This window comes from Barbus barbus (assembly GCF_936440315.1).
Source record: "Barbus barbus genome assembly, chromosome: 16".
Lineage (NCBI taxonomy): Eukaryota > Metazoa > Chordata > Actinopteri > Cypriniformes > Cyprinidae > Barbus > Barbus barbus.
The window spans coordinates 15,874,167-15,899,492 of NC_136744.1; the positions used below are offsets into that span (position 1 = coordinate 15,874,167).

Consider the following 25,326-nt stretch of genomic DNA (forward strand, 5'->3'; position numbering starts at 1 on the left):
ACATATGTTATAAAAAAAAGTTTTCCACTATCTCCACTATACAGCGCTTTTATAAAGAAAACTCCCAGAAATTGTGGACGAAGAGGCCAAGGAAGTGGTTTGTTTCGCTGTATGTTTTCAATAAGAGTTCAGTTAATGAGTACGGAGGCCCGCTATACAGACATCCCCTCTGGTTAATTGCAACAAAACTTCTCAAATGGCTCCTTGCCTCCGAGACTGGAGCCCCCAGAGCAATCAATAAACCACCTCGGCAAGACAAGTATGATTAACCATGCAACATTTCTTTCAAAATCATTGTGACGTCTCAAAGAAACTGGTTTGACCAATCAGGATGAGCACTGCGGAAAGTCATGTGGGTGAAGTGTCAAGCCGATTGGAGGGCGGCAGGGAAAAAAGAGAACTTTTGGAAGTTTATAGCTGCGAGTGCGCTCTGCTGAGAGTGAGGCAAGCGTCGCAAGCGCGCGACGGCAGAAGGAAAAGGCACTGCTGGACGAGTAAAATTCAGGACGACTCACATATTCTTATTGTATGGCCCCTTTATCATCCATGATGAATTCTTTTCAAGGGCCACTCTCCCAAGAAGGAAAACTACAGGAACGCAAAAGCGCGGACAAAGAGGAGGCTCAAACCAACGATAACGCGACTGTCAAAGGATGTAAAGGCAAGGCGCTGAGTCTTCCGTTCAGTGTGGAATCTTTAATATCAGACAGAACAAGCACACGGACTTTATACACGTCATCTGAATCAGGTATTATATCTCCGACATCCGGTGGAGATGAGCGGCTGAGGCTCTCGCCCATGGCTCTTTACGCAGATAGAAAGATCCCAGTGGAGAGCGTCTCCAACCTATCCGACTGCAAGAGAGGAGATGTGGAAGAACTAAATGACAAGGGACAGTCCGGCTGGTTTCAGACACCCTCGTACACTTCTCCGCCAAGTGAGTGGCTCAGCAGGGAAACCTGTCAATAATGTGGCATGATGACGCATGACAGATATAAACATGCATGTTTTACAGAGGCTAGGCTAGTAGAACGCACTGATAAAAAATACCAGGAAAATCGATTAATATGTAGGCCTATATTATATTTAATCAAGCTCCTTTAGATTTAAAATGATATTTTTGTATAAAAATTAAAAGAATATGAAGTGTGTAGAGAAATAGTTGACCAGCTACGTCTGCACAAAAAAAAAACGCATTCCAGTTTAATAAAGACTGTTTAGTGGATCGATTTGAATTAAAAACAGGTTATATTTCCGTATCCGTATGTAGACATTTTAAGATTAACCTGATTTCGCGCGTAATGCTCCTCTGAAAATAAGCGTGTGGCTTCGGCAGAAAAAGTAACCTGTGTAATATAATTGCATTAATGTAAAGTAATATCACTGTAATATAATTTGTCAAATTAATCAGTTCAATGTTTTGTTATTTGTCCACAGGGCACTCAAGTCCACCACCGTGTACCCTCAGAAAGCATAAGAACAACCGAAAACCGCGGACCCCGTTCACCACCTCGCAGCTGCTCGCTTTGGAGAGAAAATTTCGTCAAAAACAGTATCTTTCTATTGCAGAGAGAGCGGAATTTTCCAATTCACTCAACCTCACAGAGACTCAAGTTAAAATCTGGTTTCAAAACAGGCGAGCGAAGGCAAAAAGACTACAAGAGGCCGAACTAGAGAAACTCAAACTTGCAACCAAGCCATTATTACCTGCGTTCGCCTTTCCGTTCCCCCTCGGAACACACGTCGGTTCTCCACCCCTCTACGGACCGTCCAGTTCCTTTCCTAGACCTGCATTACCAGTCCCTGGACTTTTCGGAGGGCCAGTGACCTACGGAATGTATTATTTGTCTTAACCATGTGAGCACGTCCTTCAATTCACCGTCTGTAGCTGCTGCGGTTCTGCCAGTCAGAAGACGAGTGAAATAAGAGCAAATTAGTTTTGTTTAAAGAACTCTACAGCAATTTAAAAGAAAGTATTCTTGTGATCTACACAGTTTATTCCAAAAGTAAGAGTCCACAAATTGGCTTTAAAAGTGCAATGAATCTTCCCTGAATATATCTTGTATTATAACAGATAACACGCTATGTGACTAATTGTCTTAGTCTCAGAGAAAATAATTTCCAAGAGATTATTTCTACTGAGGGCACAACCGATTTGGCAAGTGTCTAGATCAGCATCACTTGTTGATGAGAGATGCGCTAGAAAACACCTAGTGTGCTCTGAAATGTATAGCCTACATGGTCTGTGCCGGTTCCAACAAAGCTCTTAGATTAAAGAAATTACCTTAGAATTATTACGAAGGTTTTTCCTAACTTAAAGAGCTTTTTGTGACTGACAGCAGAATCAAAGTAAAAATGTAGAAACTGATTACAGTTATGTTTTATAACATTGCTACTTTCCATACTAGGCTGGGCTGACAGATTTGGGCCTAAATGGATAGTCAGTGTGAGCCTTTTTAAAATGAATACGTGTATTTTCACGCAAACCAAATATTTTGTAGTATATTACAAAGATTGTACCCTGTTAGGTACAATTTACGAAATGTACACTGCTAATAGCTCCATACGTCTTTTTTTCCTTTCCTTTTTTCATTAATTGGACAGGCTACCCGGTTTTAGGTTGAAATAGCCTACGTGACTTGTTATTCTGTTGGTCTTTATTGAAGAGGAACTAGATGCAGAGACAACCAGCATCGTCTATTATACCATCATTTTACTAAACTTTTCCTCCCAAACATTTTACATGCCGTTGGATACAGAGGATTTTTGGCCTGTGTTTATTGATTTTTCGCCTGTTTAGCCATAATCCCTTCAGTAGACTTCATGTATGCTAGTTTGCTAGGTTGTAAGATTAATGTCTAGATTTTTATTATTGTAAATACACGTATATATTACAGATTTTGCATTCCCCATTTGAATAAATTACAAATAGGATTGCTGATATTTATACACTGTGTTTACATTTATCTTCTGTAAATTATTGTATATTTTATATGTATATACAAATTAGAAAAATAATCTTTTGCATTAAAAAAATAAATCTCACAGAGACTGATGTGTACAATGTTATTATTTATGTTTAAGTTTAAAACACAAACTTTTAAATTTAGTATTTTTTTTTTTTTTGTCATACATAAACGTAAATAAAAATTCTAATCGATGCGCTACCCAACTAACTTTTGAGATTTGTAGCCTAACTGTTGCTCCATGTATTGAATTGTTTCGGAGCCCGACGATAAACGTTTAATTTAAGATAATAATCAGCGCTAAATGGACAGCAAGAATCATTTCCAAGACACGAAGATGCTATAATACCAAAAAAACACGTTTTTACGTTTAACTTAACGACCAAAATTAGTAAAAAAAAAATCTGAAGTAGCTACATGCAGATACTAGCCCTTCAGATAACCTTCATGCTATTTATAGTGTTACAAAATCCAAATCCCCGTGAAACCGACTGGAGAACACATTAGTTGCAACGCGTCTTAAGTTTTTATTTGCCTAGTTTTTGCGTGAATTTCACACGCCATCATTACACGCATGCATTTGTGTCCGAAACATCTAGCAAGATGTTTGTGCCATTAGTAGAAGGCAACTTTAGATCTCGAAACGCTTACATTTATTGGAATACACAATACATATTTATCAAGTTTAATATTTTTGAACATTTTAAGACATTTTCCTCGACATTTGACTTTCAAACTCCTTGCCACAAGCGACTGCATCATCTGCTTACTATAATCTTAACCATAAAAAAGAGACAAGACACCTTTTTAAAGGCTGCTTTGACAAGTTTTATTACAAAAATACTACTCTGGACAAACAAATGTCCAGACAAACGTGGTAAATTGTTTGTATTTAATAAAAAACTTTGGCCTATTCTTCCTTCTTCCTCTGAAGCCTCTGACTGAGCCTTGACCGAAGCAAATGGATGATGGAACTCTGGAGGAAAGATAATAATCAACATAAATAGTTCTGATCGCTGAGTCAGGGTTATGAAACTTAAGCGTTTATATTAATCCATGACCATGTATCCACCCACTTGTATGAATGTCTTGGCTTTAGATTAGCTGTCTGCATTGGTTCTGTTTCTACAGTCTTCACGCTTTCTGGCTCTGGGGTCTAGGAGAAGTCCATAGACTTGTTTTCTTGGTGAATAGTTGCTGTTTCAGAAACCTCCATATTTGCATCTTGCTGTTTGGTCTTTTTTCTCGTAGTCTGTTGATTTGCATGAGATTATGATTAAAAAAATTCTAAAGTGATAAAAGTGGCTAATTATATGAGGCTGTTAAGGTAAAATATGAAATGACTGGATATGAGAGCAAAAGTAAAATTTCTATAACTGGATATGAGAGCAAAAGTAAAATTTCTATAATCTTAAAATGGCCCATTATTTATGTAAGTATTAACATCAAACCTTCCGCTTTTCTTTGCTTTGTCAAATCTGAAGTCGGCTGGATAGCTGTGTGTTCTGATAAGATGATCTTTCCTCTCGTTGCTTGTTTTGAATTTCAGTCCACATCCCTCAACCAAGCACTCATACTGAAAATCCATATTAACAACACACAATCAGCAAAAGGAAAAATGTTTTCATAAAAATGAGCAAAGCTGAAAAACATTTGCTGGTTTAAACAGTGTATGAGGAGGAGGAAACTTGTGCTCGTGTATTCTTTTACAACTGGTATTTCTGTCCCATTAAAATCAGTGTTTCAAACCACTGAAACACGCAATGCATTTAAAGCAACTCGCTGTTGAAACCAGTAGATGACAGCATTTCGCTGCATAAAATATATTTGATCTCATTTGGTTAATGTATACTCTTCTTTCCAAATGTAGTTATGATTATGAATACCGATTTCTAAATGATTTTATGTAGTATTTCCAGTGAGAAAGTTATATAAAAACATTGAAAGTATATGTGGTGAGTATGCACTACAAAAAAAAACAAACTGCAAAAAAAAAAAAAAAAAAAAGTTTTTTGCAGCCGCTGTTCTTATCTAGCACGCATTTAAACCCAAATAAATCACGGAAGACTGCCTGCAATGACACTCAACTTCTTATCAACTTAAACTGTGGTAACTTTTTGATCAATGTTGCTGGGCAACTTTGGTTAATGTTGCCGTCAGCGGGCAACAAGGGGAGACACAGGGCCCACGACCGATCTAAAGTATCCAGATAGAAATTTGTTACCCATTCTCAGTGGGAAAGTGTCAAAGCAACATTGTTCAAAAAAAGTTGCCCCGTGTATCATCAGCCTAAATATAGTATGCACATAATCCTACAAATACCACACAACTTTATAAAACAACATGCATCGCTCCCTACACTCCTAAAATGATATTACCATGCATTGTTTTTCTACAATGACCTGGAAGAGAGTGTCATGCCACTCCAGGATGTGCATCTCCAGCAGACGGTTTGATGGAAATGAGCGCTTGCAGTTGGAACACACATTTCAATGTAATGAATTGTAGTGGTGTTCATACCCTTCCAAAGTGTCAAATAACTGCCTGCATCCCGCAATGTGACATCTGAACTCAGAGATACTGCGAAGAGGGTTGAAATATTAGTGCCACATTGGCATCAAGTCAAAAGGATGTTGCTCAAAATGTTTCACCACTCATCCAAGTGATTTCATCAGTAAACTTATGGTGGAGATTCCCCAGCACTTGACCTCATATTATACAGTCACGTTACTCAATAATAATACTAAAATCTACACTTACATAATGACAGCTACAAAGAAAGAAACACATCCCGTTGACCATAAAAATACAACGACCTATTCTTAATAGACATGATAACTAGTTATACCTACTTTTAAAAGCTTTAACAAATAAGATGAATAATAATGATATAATTTATGATTATTAGTATGATTGTTAATTCATATTTATTTAATTGCAAAGCAATATTAATGGTGAAACGACGTTACTCACGTCGGAGGATGTTCATCATCTGCAATAGCAGTCACGACATCCTGTACATGTGCCTGTGTATGTCGCCATCCTGTTGAATTACACATTAAGAAATTCGGATTTTGCTAAATATCCCATCATCATCATGTCATTACAGTCAAGTAATTTCTACTACTTTCGTCACTCCTAAGTAACACCCACGCATTGAGAGATAAACAGGCAATTGTTGCCATATTAGCAGAGAGGAACTTCTCTGAAGTGCAATAAAAACAACGACCAATATACATACCTCAAAATATTCATCTTCTACAGCAAATCGAAGTCGTTGAGGTCTGAAGCCAAAAGGTGAAACAGCATTTTCATTCCCTCTTTCAATTTGTTGTAAACCATGCCACTCAAATTGCCTATTTTCAATCACCGGTATCTTTTCTGAAATATGTTTTGGTGTTGCAGATCCCAACAGTTCAATTAATTCAGGTTGCAGCATTATATTCAGGTTGTAGTCAGCATTATATCAACATTCTAAATGTAGCCCACAAGCCTCCTTGCGATTCCGTGTCAAAATAAAAGTCCTCAAACTAAAAGCCACTTGAGGGCACGCACGGTGAACGATTGCTTGAGAAACTTTTCTTGTCATTTTATTTTGATACAAAACAAAGTGTAATATAATAATTAAAACAAGGTTTTTGTTTTATAGTTTTGCATATAAGTCTGATAAGCAGTGGCTACACAACCAAAAAGAACTAAAGCAAAACTCTCAAAGCTGCACCTGCAGAATATAACCACAGGATGTCAGCACAGTCATTTCAGTTCTGGTTTTCATCCATCCATCCATTTTTCAAGTCTCTTGTCCTATAGTAGCCTATCACATAACAATATGAATAATTCATATCTTAATATATTGGCTAAACTGACAACAATCAAACAATTTGAAATTATGTTATTTCTCTTACGCGACGATTACAATTAAATGGTTCTTTTTTAATTGTTTTATTACTAATGTTTTATGTCCTTGGCAATATATTAATAACTATTAATAATAAATTTTTTCTAGTCAAAATATTAAAATATGCCTAAGTTTTATTTTTGAATGTTGTTTTAAATGGTAGCTATTCATTTGATGTGTTTTTTTTTTTTCTCCTGTGTCCTCAATTTCATTTTCTTTCCCAACTGTAGTCTTTTGTAATATCCCTTTTGTAATGACGAACAAAACCTGGTTCCTTAATTACCTCATCTTCCAGGAGATTACATAATTTCTGTTGGGAAAGCATATTTTAAGCGTATTTTAGACATTTTGGTTATTTATTTAAACTTAGCCTATTTGAGGCTAATTATTCAATTTATATTCACATTGTTGCTATTGTGACATATCTTCAATTAAAATATAAGCCATTAAATATTTATATATTCATATAGGCTAGGCCTACCTGTAGGCTATGTAAATTGTAATAAATTAAGATTTCAGATTAATCTCTTTTACTAGGATTGTGCCTTGTCTGCCATTGGTAATTCAATTATTCAAATAAATTGTCAAAACGCAATATTAAATAGAGTATAATTTAGTATTTTTATATTAATTTCAGTTAAAAAATGATAGCCTATCAAAAGTAATTTATACATTCTGCAAATATTTAGCCTAAAGGCTTCTTGCCCCAGACAGGATGCCAGTTTACCTTTGCTGTTACCGGATGAGGAGGTCGTATTAGTCTCTTCATGCTAATTTGCCGGATAACCGAGGCGGAGCTTGAACTTCAAGTAGCCGAGTTCCCACAGACAGCAGCCCACGAGTCCCGGAGCGAGTCCACAGGACAGTGAACCATGCGATACACTGGATTATTTATATCACTGCTTTCTTTTGTTTATACATGGGGTGAGCGCGCAGCATTAGGATGATTCTTTTACAGTGCGAATCATGTCACAGTGCGTGATGTGTTTTTAATTTACTGGTAACACATACTGATGATTTGTTTATTCACTGTTGTTTTAGAGAATCTTGAGGCAGCTTTATCTCATGTGATGCGCTATGATGTGGTGCGACTCCGACCTCAGGCGCTGAAAGCGCGAGCGAGGAGGAGCGCCTCTTCTCTCAAGGTTCGCTCTTTTTCAGACTAGTTTTGTAAACTGAAGTACTGTTGACATCTCTTGGGATGCTTGATTTGACTTTTATTCATGCATGCTTGCTTTCACCCGTTCAGATATATCCTGAACAACTTGAATATGATTTGGCGGTTGATGGGAGGAACTTCACAATTTCTTTGCACAAAAATAGGTGAGAATGTGACTATTTAGAAATATAGGCTTTAACTACTTGCTCTAAACGAAATGTGGTGGACTTGTATTCTTACCCAGACTAATTAAACTTTCATTCATTCTTTCTTTTTTTCTTTTTCAACAGAGAGCTTTTAGGAAAACATTACACCCTCTCACATTATACCAAAGATGGGATTTCAGAGACAAAGTCTTCAGACAGTATTGTATGTTTAAACAGTAGCTTATTTCTGTCTTTACACAGTATGTGAATGTTGCTGCTTAACTGTTTATGTTTTTGACTTTAGGATCACTGCTACTATCAGGGACATGTCCATAATTTTGAGGACTCTTCAGTCAGTGTTGGACTTTGCTCTGGCATGGAGTAAGAGAAATTTTGTAAACTATAGATGTGATTGAATATTAAATGTGTTTCAAAATATGTTAAATATACCCTGAGTCCACTTTGTGTACAGTAAAAAATATATTTCAGAGTTTAATTTCTTGGACTGTGCCTGCTTTAGATAGTTTACTAAATGACTTCTAAATGTGCACAAGTAATATCAACAAATATTTCCTACATTTCTCCCTCTTTAAAATATTGTATCTTGTTTATCTTCTAGAGGGTTTCTGAGGGTCAAAAATCAAGTTTACTTGATTGAGCCCCTAGAAGAGTCTTTGGATGGTGACCATGCAATTTATAAGCAAGAGCATTTAAGGACCAAGCAAGGGGCCTTTGGATACATTAATGACACAGTCTATGACCTTGGTCCAAAGTCTAGTGGGCTGTATACAGGCAAAAATATGGTAATGATTTTCTAATGATTCAGATCAGTTCATATAGTGCTTTTTGCTATACATATTGTTTCAATACAGCTTTACGTAAGATGAATATTTCTACATTACAATGAAGAGTGATTTGTTATCAAAGTAATGTCCATATGGCAGAATTATGCAGTTAATTAATGGCATGTATTCAAGCAAGTAATGATCTCTTGTGGAATGTAAGCTTATTATATGAGAAATATATTTAATAAATATATATTTAGTGTTGGTTTCCAACGTAGAAAATAAATTTTGTACTTGCTCCTTATTTTATTATTAAGCAGCATGTATAATTTGTACCTCAACATCTTATTTATGTGTTTACCATGAACAGTTTAATGACAATAACTTTACTTCAACTGCTCTTCAGAAAAACAAAGCCCCCAGGGGAGGACAGCGGATTGTTGAGATGGTTTTGGTTGTTGATCATACAGAGGTATGAATTTGGTTTAATGGAAAAAATATATTGAGCACTGATGTGTCGTGTTTATATTGTTAAAATATATCTACATATTTTCCTTCAGTACAATAAGTTTGGAAGTTTTAAGAAGATTGAAGAAAGAATGATGTTGGTCGCAAATCACGTAGATAAGGTATCAGACAATTTTGGTCTTTCATTAATTAACGGCTTATGCATGGTGATTACTATATGATTTTTAAAACATTATTTATAGAATTTTTTGTTGTTCACATTCAGCTTTACCGGCCTTTAAACATACGTGTCAGGTTGGTTGGACTTGAGATTTGGTCTAATAGAAACTTGATTGATGTCAGCAGTATACCAAATTATACTCTGGAACGATTTTTACAATGGCGTCAAGATAGCCTGCTCAAGAGGAAGAAGCATGACAATGCCCATTTTGTTACGTGAGTCACGGACTGCTCATCTTAATCAGTTTCTGTGCTGTGAATGCCACATTTTTACTCACACTAAACAGTTCCCTTTAAAATTCGTCTTACCACAAGCTTTAAAACTTTTATTTTTTATTTATAAAATAGTACAGTAGAACAACAACAAAAATCCTTTAATACCTCAAGTTCTCTCTTTTTTTTTTTTTTTTTTTATCAGGGCTATAGATTTTGAAGGAACAACAGTTGGGTTGGCCACAATGAATGCTATGTGCTCTCCATCCTCTGGTGCTGTGAATGAGGTATTTTTATGAGCAGATGTTTATATATGTAAATTAATAGTTTAAAAATTGTACTTTTCTAATGTTTGAAAGAAAGCGTTGGTTGTGGTGAATAATATAATGACATTTGATGTTTTTTTTTCTTTACAAAGGACCACAATAAAAATCCCATTGCAGTGGCTTCTACCATTGCCCATGAAATGGGACATAATCTGGGCATGTCACATGATAATTCAAACTGTGCATGCTCCTCTGACAAGGGCTGCGTTATGTCAGACACCATTGGGTGAGGCTAACTGAAAATACTTTTGATTAGAATACATTTATGCCATTGGCAGCTATTGTATTTTTTCTGCAGTTTTTTTCACAGACCATAACATTTCTTACATACTTTTCCAACAGGTATGTTTACCCTGATTCCTTTAGTACTTGCAGTCAATCGTCTTTAAAGGCGTTTTTGCAGAACTATGACACCAGCTGTCTACTAGACGTGCCAAATGAGGGTGAATTATATGGAGGCCCAGTTTGTGGAAATGCTTTTGTTGATAAAGGCGAGGAGTGTGACTGCGGAACTGTTGAGGTGTGACATGTTGGTTTATCAAATTTCCCAGTTGATGCAATTTTGGCTTATTTAAAGTATGACTAAAATAGATTTGTGTATTTGACTATATGTAGTCATTAAAAATACAGCAAAAACAGTAATGTTATTAGAACTTATTGTGACATATTACAATTTTAAATAACTGTTTTCTATTTTATTATATTTTAAATTATAATGTATTCCTGTGATGGCAAAGCTGTATTTTCAGCAACCATTACTTCAGTCTTCAGTGTTACATGACCCTTCAGAAATGATTCTCATAAGCTGATTTGCTGCTGGGAAAACATTTATTATTATTATCAATCTTGAAAATATTTTTGCTGCTTAATGTTTTTTAAAATATTTTTTGATGAATAGAAAGTTCAAAAGAACAGCGTTATGTCTTCATCTTTTATAAATTTAATGTGTCCTTGCTGAATAAGAGTATCAATTTCTTTAAAAAATCTTACTGATCCTAATTATAGTTTTTTAAAGACAAAACATTGGTCGCAAGCCAGAATACTGACCCCAGATTTTTAAATGATAGTGTACTCTGTATAAACGGTTTTTTTTTTTTTAAACAAACAAAAGAAACTTTTTTTCTTTGACCATTTTTTTTTTAAATGTTACATTTTAGGAATGTAACAATCCCTGCTGCAATGCCACCACCTGTCAACTGACCGAAGGTGCCCACTGTGCACATGGAGAGTGCTGCCACAATTGTCAGGTATCAGCAAAGCTGCCTACCAAGCTCCACAGGAAGACCATACTAAAGTTGTTATTGGACTCAAAATACATGTAAAAGTATTATTGCCTTAATCTGTTTTGTTAATCCTCCCTTGTAGCTGAAACATTCAGATAGCCTATGCAGAAAGAGTGCTCATGACTGTGATTTGGACGAGTACTGTACAGGAGAGTCAGCCTTCTGTCCTGAAGACGAATATAAGATGAATGGACTCCCTTGCAATTATAATAAGGGCTATTGTTATAATGGAGAATGTCCTACACATAAGGAGCACTGCAAGATGCTGTGGGGATCAGGTACTATTTTTACTGAGTCATTGCTCATACACTGCTTTATGGGTCCTCTTTTATGCTTTTACAAACATTTTAACACAAAATCTTTACGGATTTTTTGTTAAATTAATGTTTTTTTTGTAAAATGAAGTTTCTTATAGAAATTTAGGAAAATATTAAATTTATATGAATATTTTAGCATCAATATCTTGTACATGTTTAGATGCTGAAGTGGATGCTGACACCTGCTTTCAGTATAATGTATTTGACAGAAGTTCCAAGAGTGCTGAGTAAGTGTATCTTCATTTTTCTTTGATGGCTGAAGGCTAAAAATAGTATTTTGTACATTGTTCTCTAATGACACACAAGTATTCTGAATCCTACAGGCACATGATGTGTGGGAAAATATACTGTTATGGTGGGAATACCTTCCCCATAACCAACAGAAAGTCATCAGTAACAATTCATTCGAGAACCTGCTACATAGCCGTGGATTCCTCGCCCACAGATGACTTGGGGATGGTTCCAGCAGGCACCAAATGTGGCATTAATAAGGCAAGTAAATAATGAATGTATATTGCCTTATAAAAAAAACAGTGTATAAAACCTTTATTTATATTTTTCTTTATAACCAACAGGTGTGTTACCACAACCTTTGCCAAGACATTAGTATATATGGCACTGAGGACTGCTCTGATAAATGCAACAATCGTGGGGTGTGTGATTTCTTCTTCTCATTTCCATTAATTTTATAACATATTTTATGTTCTTTCTCTCTCTTTTTTTAAGAAAGAAGAGTCTTATTACTTGTATGTGCTAAAACTATGCATCCTAGTATTTAAAAAAATACCCATTTTGAATTTGCATTGGAGACAAATCATTTAAAAGCATAAACATGTAAACATACTACTGAATTATATTCTAAAGGTGTGTAACCATGAGAGGAAGTGTCACTGTGATCCAGGCTGGGCACCACCCCATTGTGATGTTCAATTCTCAGAACAACAAAAAAGTAAACTACATCCTCACTATATCTTTATAACTTCACGTAATTCAGCCATTGACCAAACAAAATTAATTCTGTGCCATGTCAAATGTTTACCTTTACAGTGAGAAAAGAATCTGTGATAATTGGTGTGGCTGTATCTGTAGTCGTTCTTGGATTGATCATTATTATTGGAGCACTTGTGTGTCACTGGAACAAAATAACAGAATTTAGAAAGAAAAGGTAGGATCTGTTATGCACCTGACAATCATGAACGATCAATTTCATTTATCATTTCAATTACTGTACTATTAATGAAATACATTCTATTCTAAAAGGTTTTCGAAGAATATCCACACTTCCTCAGGCCAGTGTAATCCGGCATTCCAACCAGGAAGTGCAAAGAACAGCCCCAGATTCACACAACCACGCATAAGTCAACCAACTTTCCTTGAGTCATCCACTACTCTGGCCTGCAAACCTCTCTATTCTCCAGCTACGCCCTCTAGAACAGCACCAATGGTAAAGTCATTAATTTAGCCTTGAAATGGGCTGTTCAAATTGTTCTTACAAAGTCCATTTTAGGATAAAAGACTTAATCTTTCAACCACTTATTTCTCACTATCCACAGCCTCCAAAGGATGCATCACAAACTAGGACAGAACAGGTAGTTTATCCTCTCTAAAAATGCATGCATTTTTTAAAATCTATTATTTAAATCTAAAACCGTTTTAACAAAAATGATAATGTATGTCCATGTTCTATTAGATTGCGAAGCCTTCCATTCCACCTCCTGGTATTTCCAGAAACATTCATCCTGTTCAGGTGAGGCACAGAGTATCTTAAAATACACTACTACCATTCAAAAGTTTGGGATCATTACGAAAAAATTTTAAAGAAATAAATACTTTATTCAGCAAGGATGCAGTAAATTGATCGAAAGAGACAGTATATAAAGACATTTATAATATCATAAAATAATTTCTATTCATCAAAAAAAACATGTGATTTCCACCAATATATTAATCATCACAAAACGGATGATAATAAGAAATGTTTCTTGAGCACTAAATCAGCATTAGTGCTTGATTTCTGTAGATTGATAGCAGATTAATTTCTGAAGGATCACTTAAGACTGGCAGCGGAAAATTCAGGTTTGTCATCACAGGAATAAATTACATTTTCAAATATATTTAAATTTAAATTGTAGTAATATTTCACAATATAAATGTTTTTACTTTAATTTATCAAATAAATGCAGCCTAGGTTGAGTACAACAGATTTCTACAAAATGCACCAACCCCAACTTTTGAATGAGAATACACTGTTTAATTAAGTATAATTGAATGAGAATACACTGTTTAGTTTAAGTATAATTTTCATTTTCATTTTGGTTACTTTTAATGACTCTAAGCTTATTACGGAGGTGACATAAAACAGAAGTGACTTGATCATTGTGTCATTTCTCATGTCATGTCTAAATTTTGTTTCAGGCAAAGCCCCTACTTCCACCAACTAAACCACTTCCTCCATCAAAACCATTGCCACCACTGGCATCTAAACCTGTAAGAAGCTATTTTTTACTTTACCATCTGGCACCATCTGACATAAATACCATTCAATACTATTAACCTTGGTTTGCACTGATAGGTGACAAAGTCAAAACCACCTCCAGTGCCTCCTGTAAAACCCACTGGGATGCAGCCAGCATTCACTCCGCCTCAGGTGTTGTAAGGTTTATTGCTTTGCATTCAGCAATTCACATATAAACTATAAAAACGCTTTCAATTATCTGAAAAATGACATTGTTAATGCTAATTTATTCAAACTGCTTGACAGTGTAGTGTGAATAAATTCGGTGTTTTAAAAGCTCTTTTGCATTTACTCTAGGCAATCCAGAAAGTTGCACTGAAACCTCCTGCTAAGCCCAGATGATCTGGAACAAGAGTTACTCTGAATCATTGGGAGCTTCAGAAGAACCTTGGTTAACAAAACATGGGCAGTAGTTTACGAGCTGAACAAAGCTTGTTGTTTTTTGTGGTATAACTCTGAATAACAAGATGATGTTAAGGAGAAGGTAAAACGGAATGAAAGATTTGCACTGTAGGAATCGCTTTATACTTTCGGTACTACTTGTTTGTAATTTCTTCTATTGTATTTTGGCTTTCTTCTTCAGTTTATTTATTTTATACTTTAATTTTAAAGAATGTTATTTGCAACTGTTAACAGTCCGTTCAAATTGTGTCTCTATGGAAGTCTACAGAGTTCCTCCTTTTTTGTTTTTGCAGTGTATTATTGTGCATTCATTCTTGTTTATGCAGCTTTTATTTGCCATTTTATATCTTGTAATTGGGATTTCGTTTGTCATTCCATTTTGTGTAGAATTTCTTGTTATTTACTTTTTGAAATTACAAGAGGGGACCTGTAAAAAGGCTTGTGCCGTATGGTCTGTCTGAAGCATTCTCCGTCCTTACTTTAGTAATTTGCCTTATTAATAAGTTTCTTACATCTTTGTTGTGATCCTTGTGGTTTTGGCACTCAAGACAAAGGCAAACATTTTTTGCCCACCAAATATTTAAATTCAAAACGTGCAATGATCTCAGCTGGTCTGATTTTACTATTTTTATTTGTTAGCAACAATAAAGTTTTCACATTTCTCTTTTAATCAGTTTATTTGGTTTATTTCCAGATATTTGAATCGCCCTCACACGTGTATGACCTCTACTGCGCCCTGTATTTTCGTTGCCTAGTAACGATTCAAACACTCATACTAGTGCCTGTACCATTGAGATTTAATCACGCAGAAGCTTGTTTCAAACGATGGATGGGCCTAAACAATTAGACGAAGAAACTTTGCAAGACCTCTACGCGTGGATAGACAAGATACCGCTCTCCAGACCCAAACGGAATATAACAAGAGATTTTAGCGATGGAGGTATTTAATTCCTACAAGAAACAATTAAAACCGCTAAATTAGCTAATTAACTATTCATGATATTTGTTTACATTTTTAGCAGTGTTGCTCTGCATTTGAGTTATATGAAAGTAAATAGCCTAAATACTATGTGTGTGTGTGTGTGTGCTGTAAATACTTTATAATTGCAATATATATTATATATACTTAGAATGGTATGCCATTCAAAACTATAATCTAATTAGCTAAAATCCAGGGGGCGTGGTCGGATCCAGATCCAACTCCTCCCACCTTACATATACCTAAACCTACCCGTCTCCTCTCCACCCCCTGATCCCTAAACCCACCCCATCTCCACCCCCTAGATGTGGATCCAACCACGCTCCCTGGGTCTTGTGGACTGCAGCAAGCCCTACTTGGAAATATTGGCACCCTTGGTAAATATGATCAAAGAAGGCTGTGAAATTAGTCTGCATTGTTAATCCTTTTGATCTTTTATTTAAAACAAATCACAAAAATCTAACCTTTCATTGGATAATAATAATTTAAAATGGGGGGAAATATCATTATGAAATAAATGTTTTTCTCTAATACACATTGACCACAATTAATGGCACACACTTTTATTCGGTACTTTTTGAAACCTCCATTTGCCAGTTTAACAGCTCTATATTTTCTCCTATAATGCCTGATGAGGTTGGAGAACACCTGACAAGAGATCAGATCCAGAATCTCGCCAGACCCTTTAGATTCACAGCTCCATGACGGTGCTTCTTCTCTTCAGTTCACCTCACTCATTTTCTACAGGGTTCAGGTCAGAGGACTGGAATGGCCATAGCAGAAGCTTGGTTTTGTGCTCAGTGACCCATTTTTGTGTTGTTTTTGAGGTTTGTGTTTGGATTATTGTCCAGTTGGAAAATCCAAACATGGTCCATTTTAAGATTTCAGTAACACTTTAGAATAGGGAAAATTTATTCACTCTTAACTACGACTTTTCCCTCAATAAATTCCTAATTTGCTGCTCATTAATAGTTAGTAAGGTAGTTGTTAAATTTAGGTATTGGGTAGGATTAGGGATGTAGAATAAGGTCATGTAGAATAAGGCATTAATAAGTGCTTAATTACTACTAATAAATGAATGATGCATTTATATAGCTCTTTATTGTGTATTGCTGTACACTCAAAGCACTTTACAATCATGTGGGGGGGGTCTCTCCTCAACCACCACCAGCAGCCACAACACAACGACGCCAGTGCACTCACCACACATCAGCTACAGGTGGACAGGAGAGAGAGTCATAGAGCCAATCAAGTGTATGGGGATTATTAGGGGGCCATGATTGACTAGGGCCAGTAGAGGGAATTTGGCCAGGACACCGGGGTTACACCCCTACTCTTTACGAGAAGTGCCATGGGATTTTTAATGACCACAGAGTCAGGACCTCGGTTTACCGTCTCATCCGAAAGCTTTTTTTTTAGTATAGTGTCCCCGTCACTATACCGGGGCGTTAGGGTGAGCACTCCCTGCTGGCCTCACTAACACCTCTTCCAACAGCAACCTAGTTTTCACCGGAGGTCTCCCATCCAGGTACTGACCAGGCTCAACCCTGCTTAGCTTCAGTGGGCAACCGGTCTTGGGCTGCAGGGTGATATGGCTGTGGCAAATATTATGCAAATAAAATGGCTAATATTCTAGTTATATGCTTGCTAATAAGCAACTAGCTAAGAGACCCTAAAATAAAGTGTTACCAAGATTTCTAACAGAGTCAGTCACTTATTGATTTTTTTATCTGTTGGTATTTGATAGAATTCATGATGTCATGTGTCTAAACAAGATGTCCAGGACCTTCAGCAGAAATATAGGCCCACAACATCAACAATACAGCAGTATATTTCATTGTACACTTTTTATGCCTGTGTTCTCCAAACCCATCTTGAGTGTTTGCTGCTAAAAAGCTTGTTTTTTAGTTTCATCTGACCATAGAAGGCAGTGCCATTTGAAGGTCCAGTCGTGTCTGATAACTGAATATGCTGGAGTTTGTTTTTGGATGAGCTAAGAGAATTTTTCTTGAAACCTTCCCAAACAACATGTGATGTAGGTGCTGTTTAACAATGTTTTTTAAGGTTTCCTCACCCCGAGACTCAACTATTTTCTTCAATTCTCCAGCTGTGGTCCTTGGAGAGTCTTTAGCCACTCAAACTCTCCTTCTCGCCGTGCATTAGGACTATATAGACATGTCATCTTCCAGGCAGTTTCGTAATATTTTATGTTGATTGGAAATTCTTAATTATTGCCCTGATGTTGGAAATGGGAATTTTCACTGCTCTAGCTCTTTTCTTAAAGCCACTTCACTAATTTGTGAAGCTCGATTATCTTTTGCTGCACATCAGATATATATTCTTTGGTTTTTCTCATTGTGATGGATGATTAAGGGAATTTGGGCTTTGTTTTCCCTCCTGTTTATATTTCTGTGAAACAGGAAGCCATGTCTGAATAATTTCATGTTCATAATTACCCTGGAGTGCTCAAAATTGTAAATATGAATGGGAATATACTTCAGAGATATTTTACTCATAAGAATTTCTAGGGGTGCCAATAATTGTGTCCAGCGTGTATTTAAGAAAAACATTTATTTCATAATGATATTTCCCCCCATTTTAAATTCTTATTATCCAATGAAAGGTTAGATTTTTGTGAATTGTTTAAATAAAAGATCAAAAGGATTAACAATGCAGACTAATTTTCACAGCCTTCTTTGATCATATTTATCAAGGGTGCCGATATTTTTTGGCCATGGCGGTATAACATTTTACAAAGTTCAGTATCGTTGTCATTGAGTATTTTAATGATTTCCATAAGCAGTTATGACTGCAGAGGTAGTGAAGCATTTCTTCCCTAAGCTGGTGGATCTGCACAACTACACGCCCGCGCATTCCACGCAACAGAAGCTGAGTAACTGGAGCACCCTGAACAGGCAAGTATATTTATTTGTTCTCCACGCAGACAGTAATGCAAACACTGCACTGCTTATCTGACCCTCTCGTGTCGCTTGATACATTCCCCGGGGGATTGCAGGAATGTGACATTACACCTCTGGGCAATTACACTGGGATCTCCAGCTGAACTGTTGGGTCTAAAATCTAGTGAGCTGCCTAACTAGACAGCATATGTAGAGCACTGGGGGAAATAGACAGAAGTTTTCTACCAAATAAACAACTTTTATATTTGTCTAGAATTGAACAACACACAACTGCATGCTGTTCTCATTTCAGAAAAGTTTTCTCCAAGCTGAACTTCCATATACCTGAAGAGATGGTGAAGAATATTGTAGTCAGCACAGCAGGCTACATTGAACCAGTCCTTTGCTCTCTGAGAGAGAAGATAGAGGAGAAACCGGCAGGAAAACACTTAGATGGCACACTGGTGGGTCTGTGTGTGTATTTGCATTTGCATTGCTACAGCATCTTTCTTTTGATATTATTTCCTCTTTCTTTATAATGGTTGAATGATCAGTAATTTAACCCTGCCTTATTCTTTTTTACAGGACTTAGAATATTACAGTACTACAACTGGACAGTCGAGATCAGGTAAATACTGTAAAACAGAAATGTGGATTTAGTTTTCCATTGGTTATAAGCTACAGTAGGGCAGTGAAGGTCATCTTGAGGAGATATGACAAGGAGACCACGGCCCAGTAGCAGGTGGGGGAGGGCCTGCCGAGGACCCCCTGGGCTGTGGTCTGCTTTAGTAGAAGACGCACTGACTCTGGCTGCGAGTCTAGGTTCATTAAGACTGTTTTTATGAAACAGTCCCTCTGCAATTCAACGTGATTTAGTGTTCTCTAAGTTAAAGGGATAGTTCTCCAAAAATGAAATAGTTTAATCACCCTAATGATGTTCCATTAGACTTTAGTTAGTTCTGAATTAAGATATTTTTAATGTAACTTAACTTGTTTCTGTTCTTCCATTGAAAGTTGAGGTCACCAAACTCCAAAAAGGTAATAAAGTCATCATAAAGCAAATCCATATGAGTCTTGTGAAGAGATGTGATCGATTCATATGGATTCATTTTACAACACCTTTTTGGATCTTCTAAGTTTTGGTGACCTGGACTTTTAAATGAAGGGACAGAAACCTTGGTTTCATTAAAAGTATCTTAATATGTTAACCATATTAACCAGTCTTATGTGTTTGGAGCAACATGAGGCAGTAAATGATGACAGTTTTTTGGGGGAAACTCACATTTAAGCTCAAGAAGAAGGCCAAATCCATGTCCATACCTTTACGGACCGTTCCTTTTTTAACTGTTTGTCTCCTGTAGAGTCGTGAGGATGCTGGAGTTTATTATGACAAACTTAGATATGCAGACCAAACACAAAGATCTATAACTTTACTGGTACAATACGGTTTCAACGGCAACAACATAAACAGACGTTACTGCGCATGCGTGCTTTTGTGGCCCTAACTTAACTTCCGGTAGATCCAAATAGAATCAGTAACAACAGCCAGAGTAGATAATTTTTTGATAACAGGCAAAATATGTTCGCTGCGTGAATCAGACAGACTGAGATGCAGCGATAACTACGACGGACTTTCAAATGAACTGTTGGGCTGTTGGGCTGTACATTACACAAAGCAGCGCTAAGCTAACAAACGCTGCTTTATCAGGCATATAACATGCAAGATTAAATGAAAATGACATTGAACATTTTCTAAAGACAATCTTCCCTCAGAAATAGTGATATAAAAACACCCGTGCCTCGTTTTGATTTTTAAATGTGCATTACGTGCTCATGTTTATTCAAGGAAGCCTTTTGGAAAATCGGTCAGTTTTGATATCATGGCGAGTTGCCACAAATAAATAAATGTATGTGAAACACATCCCACAGCACAATAACCTGAGCCCAACTTCATTACTCATCACTTTAACTTTAATTGCGTTTGTAGCCGGCGCCACTAACCGGACCGATAAACAAACAGACCGGAAGTTAACTTCGGGCCAGGCACGTGAGCTGAGATGGTCCTCACTGCAGAACACAAGATCCAGAGGGTGTGGTTGGATCTAGATCCAACTCCTCCCACCTTACATATACCTAAACCTACCTGTCTCCACCCCCTAATCCCTAAACCCACCCATCCCCATCCCTAAACCTACCCATCTCCACCCCTAAACCTACCATCTCCACCCCCTATGTGGATCCAACCCCGCCCCCTGGATCTTTGTTCTGCAGTGAGGGGCTACTGCATGCGCTCGATGAAACCGTCTATAATACATTCATCTTTACACATCATCTTCACACAGGAAGAAAATAAATAAATGAATTCATTGTGCTTTTTTTTACATGCATGAAATAATTCACAATGCTAACGTCAATAACCTCCCACATAAATGAAGTCAGTGGCCAGATAGTAGAAGTCCCACTATTATATCAACTGTTTTCTGAAGATGAAGAGAAGATGTGAACTGTAGATTTGTGTTGGTTGTCTCCTCATATTAATTGTGATGATTCTTATTGATACTAGTAAGAATGGTAATGTAATTCAAATGCTTAATGAGCTCATCAGTTGTATCTGAATACTTGGAAATGTTTTTTATAATTTTTTAAGAAGCTAAGCATTCATGAGGTTTGTGGTCATAAATAGTCTGACTGTCAAAATATTCAGAAAACACTGCCCTTGGCTAACTGCAAACCAAACTAGCAAGATTAGCAAGTTACTGTAAGTGTCGCAAGACCAAGATGAGTGTTTTGTGATGGTCATGTCATGTGTCTGTGAGGCTTTTTGTGCTCAGACCTTCTGGTTAGTTCACCCAAAAAACATTTCTGTCATCAATTACTCACTTTCATTCTGTATTTATTTCTTCTGTGGGACACAAAAGAACATATTTTAAAGAAATTGCTTTTGCCCATACAGTAAACAAAACCCCATTGTACTGGACTAGATTTCATTGTATGGATAAAAAATGCACACTATGGCTTCGCCCAAAAGCTTAGGCAGCTGACTTTTTACCTTGCTGCCCTATCAGGCAATGACTTTGCAGGCAATGTTTGCGCATAAAGGTACTTTCTGAGGCAGTGTAAAGGTTTAATAATCTGCAGCAAAATAAAAAAAAGTTGGTCAAATTTATTTTTCCTTTATTTATATTAAAATGGACAAAATGGTCAGTTGTGTTTGGAAATAGTGCAAATGCACTGCATTTTCAACACTCTTAACATTACATAGAAGGGGACCGGATAGGTCAACTCTCCATTTCCCACACCTCATCATCATGGCGTCTTAGCCGTGACATCATCTGGTTTCAGGTCCAACTCCCTCTTTTCATGATAGAAAAGGTCTTGCGTCCATCAGCTCCATTCACTAGATAGCCCTTATCACTTCCAACAGGCTCAATGCATTTGGCTAAAAGCCCTTTTCGTCCACACAAAACTCAAGCAAACAGAAGATTATTGAGTCTATTATGAGACAAGAGAGGCTATAGATTGTTTCTGATATATCATATTGTCGAAGTGCAGACTATTTCTATTAAAGAAACAGGAGTCCTGTGCTTTTTACTTTTCTTTTTCCTGTAGGTGCTGTTGAATTTTAACTTGTGATTTTATCTTTCATGAGATGTTTATAAGGTGAAGCACAGCCGGTGTTGATGATTCAGAGCTTAGAGCCAAAAAAAACCTCTCCTGCTCCATAGTTATGGTCTGGTGCCCTGTCAATGTGTCTTTTTGACCTTATTGTGTTTAATGGGTTCAAATGGAGTCTAATTAGTTTAGCCTTCCTGGTTAAGCAGTTCTCATGAGCTTAAAGTATGGGGGAGTACCACTCAGCTAGAGGAAATTGATGCAGGGTATCATGAGAGTAGTCTCAGTGCCTGAATTTAGCCTGGAGGGATCCTGAATCCGCTGTCTATGCCAAGACCCGGCACTTGAGTTTTAGGCTGTTGCCGAAGACACATTTGTTCAACACATTTCCCTTTGTTAAATCTAAAATGTTTAAAAGAAAGATGTTTTTAAAAAAAATAGTATTATTATTTCTTAATCCCTTTCTCTGTTTTCTCTGAAGCACCTCATACCAGTCCAGCCACTGTGAAGAATAAAGACAAAGTAAGGTACTGAGTGATAAACTGTGAAGTGAAAAGGACTTTCTGAGCTTCACGAAGTCTTTCATGTAGGCCTAAAAATACACATTTATAATGGACTTGTTGGAAATCTTGTGTAGTGCTGCTGCAGCCTTGAGACCAAATGTGGATCCAGGTGTCCGTTTGCTCTTGGAGGAAAAGGAGCAAGCCATTTTGGCTTTGCAGGAGACTGTTGAGGTAAGGTTTTAATGTTAAAATGCTTTCTCCTTTTCCAGTCTAATATGCAGAGACAAGTTTATTGGTTGAGTTCCCAGAAATGTTTAAGCACTGTTGGTATCTGGTGTTTTCAGCATTGCAATGCAAACAGTATTCAAAGTCTTTTTTTTTTTCTTTTTTTTTTGTTTAATTTCGAAACACTGCACCTTTAAAGTTGGTATGAAATTAAAACCGTTTTCTAAATGCATGTTATTGATGTTATTGTGAAAAATACATCAATGCATGTTATTTTGTATTATTTTGTAATAATACAATAATACAATCATTTTGTAGTACAAATAAAAATATCATCATTTAGTGTTTTTGTGAAATGACAGACCTCTGTCTCCTGATGTATGCTGGGTTTCTCCAATCATTTAGTCCACTTAAATCCCCTGCAAGATTGCATTCATCTACATCTACATCTACAACTTCTCAAAATCTTATGACTTGCAAAAACTAATAACAAGTTTCAGCACTTTCTGCATACAATGCAAAAGGAAATATGTCCTTCCTGTGCTCTTCTCCTGGCAAGTGGTCAAGGGCTGCAGATCACAAGTTCTTTGACATGCTTCCTGTCACTGTTAAAAATGTGTTAAAAAAACATTGAAGATTGTTATATGAGTCATTATGAGTTCAGCAGCTGTGATATTTGTCACTTGACAAACAGTTTTAAGGTTGCAGCAACACATTTAAATGCTTGAAGATTAATCATTTAAACTGTTTGCATTTCAATAAAAAATATTCAGTAACTGGTCTAGTTTATGAAAATTTTATCAACTTCTGCATCAGTTAGTCATCAAAGTTTCTATGGAAGGAAATGACATTGCTACAGAATGATTGTGACCGTAAACGTCCATTTGTTCTTTTGTGACACTGTAAAGCCTTTGGTTTGCAGGCATAATATCATAAACGTACAACCGCTGTTGAATATCATGTACAGTAAATGTTTTAATTTGCTTCAGATTTTACAGATTAAGGTAGACCGATTGGAGCATCTTGTGCATCTTAAGGATCTACGCATCGAGGACTTGACAAAGCACTTAGAGCGATATAAGTCACGCAACTCATTATCTCATTATTAACATATAGATCCACCATCAGGAATTACTTACTATATGCATACTTAAGACTCATAATAAACTGTTACAGAGATATGAAATCATCTCATTTTCCTCACCTGTTTTCTGACCTGTGATTGTTAGAGCACTCAGAATAGAAGCACTGATGTCAATAGCTAGCATAGTGTATCAGCTGAGACCATCTACAGGAGTTTATGTATACTGGAGCCCACCAAACTTTGGCAGTAAAGTCTTTATCCCTGGGGAGATTTAAACAGTTCTGTGGATGATTTAGTTTACTCTGAACAGTAACTGCAATTACTATGATAGTGTTTCCATTTCATGTAGAATTATTGAACCTTATCACTTTGATGTGACAGTATTGTGAATTTTTAAATCTTAGAACTTAATTTTCTAGAGCTTTCCAGTAGATTCAGTTTAAAAAAAGAATTTGCTGTTAATTGTATTGTTATCTGAGGTCCACTTATAATGTTATCAAGATTTGTACACCAAAAAAACCCCACATAATTTAGAAGTTATTGGCTATTGTCCTGGTTTTAACCCCCCTCATCAGAACACTCTGTTTGAATAGGCGTGGCGAAGACTCGGAAGTAAACGCCCACTGCTATGATTGGCTAACAGTGGTGTATTTTTGACAGACTACATCCTTCATAGATGGATGCTGCTGTGATTTAGGTTAAAAATGCATAAATACTGTATAAATAATAAATAAATACACAAATATAAGACTAAATAAATACAGTAATATAAGACAAAAATCAAACGATCTATACTAACGGACAAAGAAAAAGTGATCACATAATGAAAATAATTACACTTGTGTGGTGCGACATCGGATCCAATATTTGGCACAGCATCGTCTTCTAGTTTCAATATTTCTGATAAACTTGCATTGAATTGTGCCTTGTTTGTAAATGAATCCACAATAAAAATGAAGTGAACAGAGGACCAAGTTCTTACTGACATGGTCTGGCACTTCATTAAATATAATGTTCATCAAATAAATTTTATCATTTGGTTTCTGCATAGACCTGCATTTGTCTCTCTCGCTATCTACACTACATGCGTGAATCGGTGGGCAGAGCTACACAGGCAGTGATGTAGAAGCTGGCATTGATCTTCTTCTGCGGAGGTGGTGGTTAGCCACACTATTACATCATAAAGTGTCACATTCCAAAACCTGTCATTTTGGCAGATTAATATAAGCTGTTTTTAGACTGATGAGAAAGTTTTGAGTTCTGAAACTTACAGATTTTTTTTTTTTTTATAGTACAATGAACTCTTATATGTCAAAAGATCAAGGG

At 36.5% G+C, this 25,326-nt stretch overlaps 2 protein-coding genes and 2 pseudogenes across 5 annotated transcripts; 3 read left to right on the top strand and 1 right to left on the bottom strand.

The window, feature by feature from the left end:
- Positions 1-347: 347 nt before the first annotated feature.
- LOC306882642 (homeobox protein MSH-C-like) lies at positions 348-3,023 on the top strand (annotated as a pseudogene). The gene is made up of 2 exons (XR_013785910.1): positions 348-937; positions 1,438-3,023. The product of XR_013785910.1 is annotated as a homeobox protein MSH-C-like (transcript).
- An 868-nt stretch (positions 3,024-3,891) lies between these two features.
- On the bottom strand, positions 3,892-6,429 carry LOC306882643 (zinc finger protein 511-like; annotated as a pseudogene). Its single transcript, XR_013785911.1, has 6 exons — positions 6,208-6,429; positions 5,940-6,009; positions 5,345-5,546; positions 4,418-4,542; positions 4,043-4,218; positions 3,892-3,942 (listed from the first exon to the last, which is right to left on the bottom strand). The product of XR_013785911.1 is annotated as a zinc finger protein 511-like (transcript).
- Positions 6,430-7,689: 1,260 nt separating this feature from the next.
- Positions 7,690-15,365, top strand: adam8a (ADAM metallopeptidase domain 8a). The gene is made up of 25 exons (XM_079436427.1): positions 7,690-7,788; positions 7,906-8,009; positions 8,114-8,187; positions 8,314-8,392; positions 8,474-8,550; positions 8,789-8,972; positions 9,361-9,426; positions 9,515-9,583; positions 9,688-9,857; positions 10,060-10,141; positions 10,273-10,406; positions 10,523-10,700; positions 11,338-11,427; positions 11,546-11,741; positions 11,941-12,007; positions 12,104-12,272; positions 12,356-12,433; positions 12,645-12,729; positions 12,828-12,945; positions 13,041-13,224; positions 13,334-13,369; positions 13,471-13,527; positions 14,196-14,267; positions 14,353-14,427; positions 14,593-15,365. Exons 1-25 carry the CDS (start codon positions 7,737-7,739, stop codon positions 14,635-14,637), a joined length of 2,541 nt encoding a protein of 846 aa, XP_079292553.1. The 5' UTR covers positions 7,690-7,736; the 3' UTR covers positions 14,638-15,365.
- On the top strand, positions 15,332-25,048 carry LOC306882006 (sperm flagellar protein 1-like). Of its 2 annotated transcripts, none has more exons than XM_079436428.1 (7): positions 15,332-15,637; positions 18,480-18,591; positions 18,890-19,040; positions 19,162-19,204; positions 22,670-22,715; positions 22,826-22,922; positions 23,906-25,048. In XM_079436428.1, exons 1-7 carry the CDS (start codon positions 15,523-15,525, stop codon positions 24,023-24,025), a joined length of 684 nt encoding a protein of 227 aa, XP_079292554.1. In that variant the 5' UTR covers positions 15,332-15,522; the 3' UTR covers positions 24,026-25,048. The 2 variants fall into 2 exon arrangements, with proteins under 2 accessions (XP_079292554.1, XP_079292555.1); XM_079436429.1 differs by having other exon boundaries at positions 22,670-22,710; positions 23,906-24,104.
- Positions 25,049-25,326: the final 278 nt, after the last annotated feature.

What these genes read in the sequence shown, in the direction of transcription:
- adam8a (XM_079436427.1), top strand. Translation starts at nt 7,737, where the DNA reads ATGCGATACACTGGATTATTTATATCACTGCTTTCTTTTGTTTATACA. An exon ending in GACAATGCCCATTTTGTTAC is followed by an intron (nt 9,858 to 10,059) that starts GTGAGTCACGGA and finishes TTTTTTTATCAG; the next exon opens with GGCTATAGATTTTGAAGGAA. An exon ending in CAGCATTCACTCCGCCTCAG is followed by an intron (nt 14,428 to 14,592) that starts GTGTTGTAAGGT and finishes CATTTACTCTAG; the next exon opens with GCAATCCAGAAAGTTGCACT.
- LOC306882006 (XM_079436428.1), top strand. Translation starts at nt 15,523, where the DNA reads ATGGATGGGCCTAAACAATTAGACGAAGAAACTTTGCAAGACCTCTAC. An exon ending in AACACTTAGATGGCACACTG is followed by an intron (nt 19,041 to 19,161) that starts GTGGGTCTGTGT and finishes TCTTTTTTACAG; the next exon opens with GACTTAGAATATTACAGTAC. An exon ending in AACTGGACAGTCGAGATCAG is followed by an intron (nt 19,205 to 22,669) that starts GTAAATACTGTA and finishes TTTTCTCTGAAG; the next exon opens with CACCTCATACCAGTCCAGCC.